Genomic DNA, 9,723 nt, shown 5'->3' with positions numbered 1-9,723 from the left:
CTTATAGGTATAAAACACAAACTAGATTCTGAAGACTTTGTATTTAAAGTAATGTAAAATATCTTATTTTTAAAATATTATGTTGAAATATTGTAGATATATTGGGTTAAATAAAATACATTAGAATTTCACCTGTTTCTTTTTACCTTTTAATGCAGCTACTAGCAAATTTAAAATTACTTACAGGCTTACATCTTTGTTGGACAACACTGCTCTAGAATCATAATGGTCCTAGCCTGCAGGCACTAGAGAAAAACAGTTGCTTTATGGAAGGAAAACTGGGAGAAAGACAACATAACAGCAAAAATTTGAGCCTGGGATTGCCCAAAACTCAGCAGAAGGAATCCCAAGATATATGTACTTAGGGTCAAAAAGACTCAGCAAACAAGGGTGGCAAGTGACAGAAAAACCAAGACAGAAAACTCAAGTGCCAGTAGTAAACGCTTGTATTGTAGAAATATATGAATTGAAATGCTTAGTTCTTGTTGCAGTTGGTATGTCAGATGCCAGGTGAGTAGCCAAAGGGATATAGCGCTTCCTGAAGCAAATTAAGAGGGATATGGAGGCGTAGATGAGAGGGAAAATACCATTGTAAATACATAACATAAACAGAATTAGTTTGTTGTTGGTGTCTTGTGTAATTTTTTTTATTTTAAAAATAATAGATGTGGGGGTAGGGGGTGGGTGATGAGGGTAAGGGGGATCAAATATATGGTGATGGAAGGAGAACTGACTCTGGGTGGTGAACACACAATGGGATTTATAGATGATGTAATACAGAATTGTACACCTGAAATCTATGTAAATTTACGAACAATTGTCACCCCAATATATTTAATTAAAAAAAATAATAATAGATGTTTGTTCTAGCAAGTGAAACAATACAATACAAAGATTAAAGGCAAAGGTTCCCCTGCATGAGGTAACCAATAGTGTGTACACCTTTATAAGAACATATACATACACACACAGGTTTTGTGTTTATTTATAGACGCACACATTTCCCCCAAAAAATTGTTGTGCAGAATGGGGTCTCAAGTTGAGATCTTTTCTTGTCTTTCCACTTGCATTACCCCATTTCCCATTCAGGTTCTCTTTTTCACATTCTCTGTCTCACATACACACACGGAGAGGAAGAAGGCATTGCATCCTTTACAAAAATGGCATTTCTTGGGCGGACAGGTGGCTCAATTGGTTAGAGTGCGAGCTCTGGGCAACGGGGCTGCTGGGTTAATTTCCACATGGGCCAGTGAGCTGCGTCCTCCTCAACTAGAATGAAGTCAATGAGCTGCTGCTCAGCTCCCAGGTGACCAGATGGCTCAGTTGGTTGGAGCATGGGCTCTCAACCACAAGGTTACTGGTCTGAGTCCCACAAGGGATGGTGGGCTGTGGCCCCTGCAACTAACAGCGGCAACTGGACCTGGAGATGAGCTGTGCCCTCCACAACTAAGATTGAAAGGCCAACAACTTGACTTGGAAAAATCCCAGAAGTACACACATGTTCCCCAATAAAGTCCTGTTCCCCTTTCCCCCCCCAAAAAAATCTTTAAAATAAAATGGCATTTCTTAGACTTCCGAATTTTCTTCCTCATTTGATGTATAGAGCCTTCTAAGTCAACTGATACAGATCTTATTAATTTGTCACTTCATATTCCTGGCCCTTAAAAAAGAAATAGGTTCTTTTCTAAGAGTTCTGTTATAGACATTAACTGTCATCACATTACAGTATTTTTTTTTTTTTGTCTATTGACTTTATTAATGGTATCTTTGGCCATACAAAGATCAAACTTATGTGGTCAAAATGTTTATCTTTCCTTTCAGAGCATCTGGATTTCTTATCTTGAGTCCTTCATTCATCAAATTTTGATGTCACTGTTCTCCTTTTTATAGTGCTTTCATTTTCTGTCTTGGTTTACGTATCTCCTCCAGTGATTAATTGTAGGTCTAGTCTCCCAAATGTTCTTCTAAGATTCCTAATGTTTTGATGATCACATTCAAAGCCTTAATGTATCTGGACATAAGTTTTGTTTGTGATATAAAGTAGGGGTCCAACTAAAAACAATTGTAGCTTTTAAATTTTAGGATTAGACATTACTTATTTTGTAAAAATCCAATTACATAACCCAAATCAGCCACTCAGATGTATCCACCAGGCAGTGCTTCGGAGTGAACTCAAAGATGAAACTGGAACGATTAGCCTTGCTCCTGAGTATAATGGGGTACTGCACCAAGGAGGCAGTATTAACAGCTCCATAAACCAGCAAAACTCAGAGAGAGGCCAAAGAAATCAGAAATAACATGTTCTCAGAATATAAGCAAAACCGGATAAGAAGGTAGAATGCTTTTTGGTAGATAAAATAATCATTCTTGATTAATCTATTAGAACTGTTCATAGGGGTTGTACTAGTTTGCTAGAGCTGCCATAACAAAATACCACAGACTGCCTGGCTTAAACTACAAAAATGTATTTTCTCACAATTCTGGAGGCTAGAAATCTGAGATTAAGATGTCAGCAGGGTTGGTTTTTTCTGAGACCTTTCTCATTGGCTTGTAGATGGCTGTCAACCTTATCTTCATGTGGTCTTACCTCCGTGTGTTTGTGTCCTAATTTCTTTATAAGGATACCAGTCATATTATGTCAGGGCCCACCCTATCTCCAAATTCAGTTACATTCTAAAGTACTAGAGGTTAAGACTTCAACATATGAATGGGGGGGTGACACAATCAGCACATAACTGAAGGTTAATAATGCAATGAGTATGATTTTATTTAATTTTTTAAAAATGCTTTGACAAAATTTTTATATTGAAGACGTTAAAGAAGTAACCAAGGAAGTGAGATTACCAGTCTGTTAAATCAGTGAACAAGCGAACAAATGAACAGTTCAATATATGATAAAGCAACTTAGGTTAGAGGAAAAAAACTACAATGTAGAACTACAAAGACACTTTTCTAGAAGAATATAAGGACTGGTGTTGAGACTAATCTTAAATTCTTACAAAAGACAGAAGGGAGTACAGAGTAAAATATCCATATTTACAGGTGTATCTATTTTCTTCTAGGTAATGAAAAATCAAATCATTGGGTTAAACTTTAACGATCATTTCAGGCTGTATATAAAATTTTTTTTTAAAGTGAATTGAATGCAAATAAGTAAAAAATATTATATTTATAGGTCAGTGATTCTGAATGGGAGTGGAGGGTAGCTGGAAGGAATGTCTTCCAGGGATGAACATACCAGAACTGGGGTGGGCGCAGTGCTTTTTTCAAATTATACTTTCTGAAACTTTGATTTTTCTATCACCCCTCCACTCTACCCTGAAAATCACTGCTGCAGTGCACCACTGATTGGAGAGAGTATGTTAATAATGTCCTTATTTGGCAAGAAATTATTCAAACTACACTTCATCGTCATGGTCTCTAAGCAATCTAATTTGACCTAGGAAAGGAACTCTAGTGACATGATGTCAACCATGTCCTAAAGACCTTAACCCAATATGCTGCTGTGACCAGAGAGGCTATGGAATGTTGGGTTATGTTGGGTTACCTGAACATTAACTAGCATTGGGCCAGACACACAGTATCATAAAATCATTTGCATCTGCCCTTTGAAAAGGCATTACAGAAATCTGAAACCCATTTCCCACAATTAAGGACCAGTGACTGTCACCCCCTCATTTTATACATAGGAAACTGAGATCCAGAGAGATTAAAATGACTTGTGTAAAGACACTGAGACAGTTATTGGTGAGGCACCAGGTCTCCTAAATTCCAATTTATGACTCTTAACTACTGTTTTAGAAACCATTAATTCCTTTTTCTAGTATGCAGGATTTTTATCCAATGTGCAGTTCTGGTCACTACAACTTAAAATAAATGTAATAAAGCTAAAAAAAAAGTCTAAAGAGAAACAAACGAGATAATCAGAAGGATTAAGGATACATTCTTTTATTTACCTATATCCTCATTCCAAAAAGTCTTACAAATATGCAGATAATATAGTAAGATAAAGATTAAAACATAGGAAAATGAGAATTAGGAAAATAAAGGTAGAAAAGGAAGATGAAACCAAGAATGTATCTATCATACAAAATATATAACATGAAGTTCTAAACAGTTGCTGGAGGTGGGCCGTAAACTGGCTCTAAGTAGTCTAGCATCAATATGAAGAGAAAAATAGTCAGTTGAATAGTTAGTGTCTTTAAGGTAAAATCCAAACAGCAATTCAGGAAAAGTACAACTGTATTCAGAGAAAAATTCTCCTATTTATTTTTAAATAGAACATTATGAATTATAATCATTACCCTTTACAGTATCCACAACAATTAAGTTTCATAGAGATTTGATACGGATTGCCAAAAGTACAATCCAGACAAGGTAATTCTACAGAGACCAATAAAATCACAGCTATGTACAAGGGAAAATCTGGCTTAATCCAGGGACAGAATTAATAGAAGTACACAGAGTACTTTCCAGACTCTCTGGAAAGACATCAAATATAACTGAAGACTAGCAAAAATGAAGATTTTTGAGAAGTTAGAGGAAAATGAAGTCATAAAGCCCAGAGATGTATACAAATTTTAGGTCCAGATGATTTTCCTTACTAAAGGAAAAAGGTTCTTAAATCTTAAGGTTGATATCATGTCTCCTAATTCCTTGGTTTGCCCATTAGAAACTGATTCCTAGGCTGTCTAGAGCAATGATCAATTTAAGAATCCTTATGTTTTTCAGAGATTTTATTTTGGAAAATATTTGGCTAGCTATTCCAGTTACCTCTAGAGAAGACATTTAACCCACCCATGTTTCAGTTCCCATTCTCTTCCTCAAATTAAGCTATTAGATTCACTTTTCAAATTTTTAAAAATTAAATTTATCACAGACTAAATTTATTTGAGCCCTCAGAATCATGTTTTAGCTGCATGTTTAGGGGTTGAAATGTCAGCTTTTGAGACCTCTGAAAAATATTCATACAAGCATTTTAAACACATAAATAGTATCTTGGGAAACCATGGAGTGTCACTGCTCAAGAAAGGAAACATGGTAGAGAAACAAGGAGAGGGAAAATGGAATAAGCCTCTGGCTCAAAGCTTCAGGGTACGAGCACTGGAGAAATGAAGCCGAGGAAAAGATCAACGCTCTGATTTGAGATGTTTGAGAGATGGGTTGTATGACAGGGAAAGGGCTAGAGCCAGCTGTGGCTGCCAGTAGCAGAATGCCCAAGATGTGAACTCTGGTACAATGCCTAGAAAAACAGAATGGTAAGAGGCTACAAAGTGAAAACAAACTGGATCATCGAGGTGGTCGCACTGAGTTGGCAGTGGAGGAGATCCTCAAGTTCCCAGGTGGGCCCCAATCTACAGTAGAGAGGCTTACGCAAGGCTAGGAGCGTGAACCAGGTAGGACTCCAGGTGACAGTCAAAGTCCTTGAAGAGCATGGACTGCAATGGACGCGGCTGGGTAGTTTGTGTCTCCGGGACAAAGTTCATTGGCTGCTTCTGTAGGAGCTCTGGGTCAAAGGCCACACCCCGAAAGAAAGGGTGGACCTGGAAGTGATGCAAATGGCGTAGCCGCTGGAGGGGATTCTGGCATAAGAGCTGAAGAGAAATAGGGCATGAAGCCTGAGGGACTGGTATAGGAAAGGAGCTGAATAGAGAAGCTGGAAAAGGAAAAAAAGTTCATGGAGCTGTGGAGCGCAGGAAAAACCCTAAAGAGTAAAGGATTTGTAAAAGAGGGAGACAGGCTAATTTAGGGGCAAAGGTAGGAATAAAGGAGCTGTGTTGGTAAGAAAGCAGCCCTGGCCCACCTCTCTCAGAAGTGACCTATCTGTCAGAGATGGGGAGGAGATTTGGAGGACCAGGAAACAGGGATGAAATGTGAAGTGGTGGTTAGAGGACACCTAGTGAGGTAGTACTTGATCAAGTTGGAGCCGCCCCACACCTCCCGCAAAAACAATCAGAAGAATGGGGAAACACCACTTCAAAGATAGGGAAAGGAGAGAGTGAATGGTTTGGTAGTCAAAAAGGAAAGTCGTGCTCACCCTTACCTCATGGAGCAGAAGTGAGAGCCCCTGGTTAAGAGAAGCTGGGATCTCAGGTTCACAGTGGGTCACACTTGCCAACATGGCAACATGATCTCTCTCTGCAGCCACTGGGAACTGAGTTCAGGGGTTGGGAGGGTATCATTCCTTAGTAGGAATAAGGCAAGGTTTCCTGAGGTCTTCTTCCCACCACAGGGCAAAGCTCCTCTCTTCTCTGCCCAGCATCACTACCATTCTCTCACCTTTCCAGTTGCCAGAGAGAAAAGCAAGATACCCAGAGACCACCAATCAGCAGCATGGTTGTAAGGCCCTCCACTCAGGACCTCTGGGGCTACAGATTTGAAAGATACTTGTCATTGACATCTGTTGGCTATCCTCCTGCCCAATGCTTACCCACCAGCTTTGATCTCTCTTACCCATGTATTGAAGAGTGCCACAGATAGTATAGGCTCGAGCTCCCTGGGACAGGTGGCGGGACAGACCAAAGTCTGTCAGTTTCAGATGTCCTTTAAAAGATAACCCAAGAGCACCACTCTGTTTCACCCCTCATCAGCCATGACATATTCCCACACTGAAGGGACTAAGGGAAAAAAAATGACTTACCTCGTTCATCCAGAAGGATATTCTCCATCTGAAAAATCACAGGTGAGAAAAATTATTCATCTTCTTTCTTTCAACCCTCTTTCATCATGTATACCGCGCAGCTGAAAATGCCCTACTCAGCATTTAAGTCTATACTTGGAGGGCCCTTACCCAAAGGCTTAGCACCCAGGAGGGCCCCATGGTTCTGTTCTCAGCTTCCTCCTGCCTTCTTGGACCTGTGAAACGTCTTACTGAGGCCCCACCTCAGACAAAGAAAATAAGCACTCTACCTTCACATCTCGATGGATGATGCCCAAGTCATGGAGATAGCCTGTGGATGACAGCAATCATGGGGTACACTGACGCTCTCCAGTCCTTTCCAATTTCCCTGATAGCCCTACCCTGTTCTTTGACCTCCAGACTTAATACCAATTCTCTTATTTCTCACCCACCCCTTAATTCTTCCCCCATTTCCATTACCCCCCTATTTCACTTACACAGCACCAGGACCAGCTCAGCAGCAAAGAGACGGATGGAAGCCTCAGCAAAGCAGCCAACAGTGGACCACAGAGAGTACAGATCTGTGCTGCAGTAGCTACACACTGCAAAGCACCAAAAGTCTAGGCAATATTTGGGGCCACTGTGCCTGGGCTTGAGGCATTGTAGGCCTCCTGCCCAAACCGATGCCACCTGCAATTCCCTCTCCTTTTGGGAGAGAAGTGCTGTGAGAAGGGGAACAGAGCAAAGGCAGAACAAGCCAAAGGGTTGGGTAATCTCAGGTGGGGAATATGGTAGAAGGACCCTTGGAAATGAGAGAGGCCAGTCACTCACTAATGAAGAGGTGCCGTTTTCCCTGCCAGCTGTCCCCCAAACCATGTACAAAAGGATGGTTGATCTGTCGCTAGGGATGAAGAAAACAGGAAGAAGAGGATCACTGAGGATCAAAGCAGCCAAGAAGTCAGAATATACCTACTTGTGCAGAAAGGGAGCTGCTGCCCCAGCTCTCGATTCAGATGAACTAAACTGGGCCCACCTGCCTGATAATCCGGGAACCAGCGTACTACTAAGGAACACACCAGGACGTGCTGGAGAGATTTCCCTGGAAGACCCAGAATAACTCTGCTGGTAGCTACTTTTCCCAGGATCTACTTTGGTTGAAGCAGAGGAAGGGGCAGAACCAGGAAGAGCAGGACAGTTGGACAAGAAAGGAACTTTCTCCACCTGTGTTTTACAGTAGTTCTTCCTAGGCTCCTTTCCAGGGCTCTGTGCATACCTGGATGCTAACCTCCTCTTTGCACTGCCTCAGGACGTCCCTCTGGAGGACCTTGACCTTGGGCACCACCTATAAAAGAGAAGTGATGACTCCTAGAGGGGAATATGTAGTGTTATTGAATTGTTTATTCCTCCTAACCTTTCTGTAACCAAGACTGGAGGGAAGAACTAGAGAATAATGTGGAAGAGTACGTAGGTCCCTACCTTCACTGCAAATACTGCTTTCTGGCCACAATCTAGCACCTTGAAGACAGTTCCAAAGGAGCCTTTAGCCACAAGGCCTAAAATCTGTACAGAAAAGTAGAGAACAGGGCAATTGAGACTGGTCATTTTTAAATTTACCCCCAAGACTGAGACCCCTTCAGGGATTCTGTTGACCTACCTTCAGCTGCTGATGCTCCCTAAGGGGTCTAATGGGAAACTCGGGCAGAAAGAGGTTGATGCACTGAGGCACTGGCCACTCAGACAGAGGCTTCTCTACCAGCAGCGGGACTGGCTCCAGGAGCTGCTGGTGCAGGCACTGAGGCTCCCGCGGTCTCCACAGTTCTTCCAGACCTGACCTGGTGGTCCCCACACCAGACCAGAGGCGCTTCCAGCCTCGGACCCTGGGGCCCTGGATGTTGCCACCCTGCTGAGAACCAGGGGAGCCACTCTGAAACATCTGCTCCAGAGGCATTACAGGTTCTGCCCGTCTGAGCAGGCACTCCCTGAAATCCCATCCCTAGAGATACCCTTTGCTTTGGCCAAGGCCTAGATTTCCTGGATGCAATTTAAATCCTCTAGGAAAGCAGTATTTGGATATTTTCCTTATGAGCATCAAAGATGCAGCCTGCACCTCCAGTATGGGACTGGGATACTTGCTCAGTATAGCCTCCCTGCCCTCCCCCCATGTGGGCATCTTCACCTGTCACTCCCAGGCCTCTCAAACCTTGGCCTCCTTTGCCTCCCGTCAGGCCGCCGGAGCCCACAGCCTACCTTATGAGGAACGGCCACCTGGCGATGTTGCCCCTGCCAACAGCGCACTGTTCCCATCTCCAGCCTCTGCTTCTGCTCCCGCTAAATCTGCTGTCCCAGTTACATAAGCAGTTCCTCCGTAATGCTGCATTACAAGAGCCCCGCCTCTGCCTTGCTGTTCATGACTAGAGATGCAAGTGACGCGACCAAACTTCACTCTTATCCCCAAATCCTATCACCCCTGCTTAAAAATAGGTTTATAGGGCCGGCCCAGTGGCTCAGGCAGTTGGAGCTCTGTGTTCCTAGCTGAAGGCTGCCGGTTCGATTCCCACATGGGCCAGTGGGCTCTCAACCACAGGTTGCCAGTTCAATTCCTCGAGTCCCGCAAGGGATGGTGGGCTCTGCCCCCTGCAACTAAGATTGAACACGGCACCTTGAGCTGAGCTGCCTCCCAGATGGCTCGGTTGGAGTGCATCCTCTCAACCACAAGGTTGCCGGTTCGACTCCCACAAGGGATGGTGGGCTGCACCCCCTGCAACTAGCAACTGCAACTGGACCTGGAGCTGAGCTGCGCCCTCCACAACTAAGACTGAAAGGACAACTTGACTTGGAAAAAAGGCCTGGAAGTACACACTGTTCCCCAATAAAGCCCTGTTTCCCTTCCCAAATAAAATCCTTTAAAAAAAATAAATAGGTTTATAGCCAGAACTAAAATGTGCAGAGACCTATCAGCATGGGGCCAGTATCACTAGAGCTGGGAAATATGTGATAGTTTTAGGCAGGAAAGAAGCCACCCTCAAGAGTGGCAGCTAGAAGATGTGTCTTAGGTGGATGGGAGTGAAGGATACAGACAGGTTGAACCCATGCACTCAATGTAC

General features: G+C 42.9%; 1 protein-coding gene across 1 annotated transcript; it reads right to left on the bottom strand.

Annotated features, from left to right (window-relative positions):
* Positions 1-5,099: 5,099 nt before the first annotated feature.
* On the bottom strand, positions 5,100-9,623 carry RSKR (ribosomal protein S6 kinase related). The gene is made up of 12 exons (XM_081027258.1): positions 8,867-9,623; positions 8,274-8,522; positions 8,096-8,179; positions 7,893-7,961; positions 7,451-7,520; positions 7,117-7,221; positions 6,910-6,950; positions 6,641-6,668; positions 6,454-6,543; positions 6,280-6,368; positions 6,044-6,154; positions 5,100-5,594 (listed from the first exon to the last, which is right to left on the bottom strand). Exons 1-12 carry the CDS (start codon positions 8,921-8,923, stop codon positions 5,370-5,372), a joined length of 1,218 nt encoding a protein of 405 aa, XP_080883384.1. The 5' UTR covers positions 8,924-9,623; the 3' UTR covers positions 5,100-5,369.
* Between the last annotated feature and the right edge of the window lie 100 nt (positions 9,624-9,723).

The sequence above is a fragment of the Rhinolophus hipposideros genome (assembly GCF_964194185.1).
Source record: "Rhinolophus hipposideros genome assembly, chromosome: 20".
NCBI classification, from domain to species: Eukaryota; Metazoa; Chordata; class Mammalia; order Chiroptera; family Rhinolophidae; genus Rhinolophus; species Rhinolophus hipposideros.
This window is presented reverse-complemented; position numbering and strand designations above follow the sequence as displayed.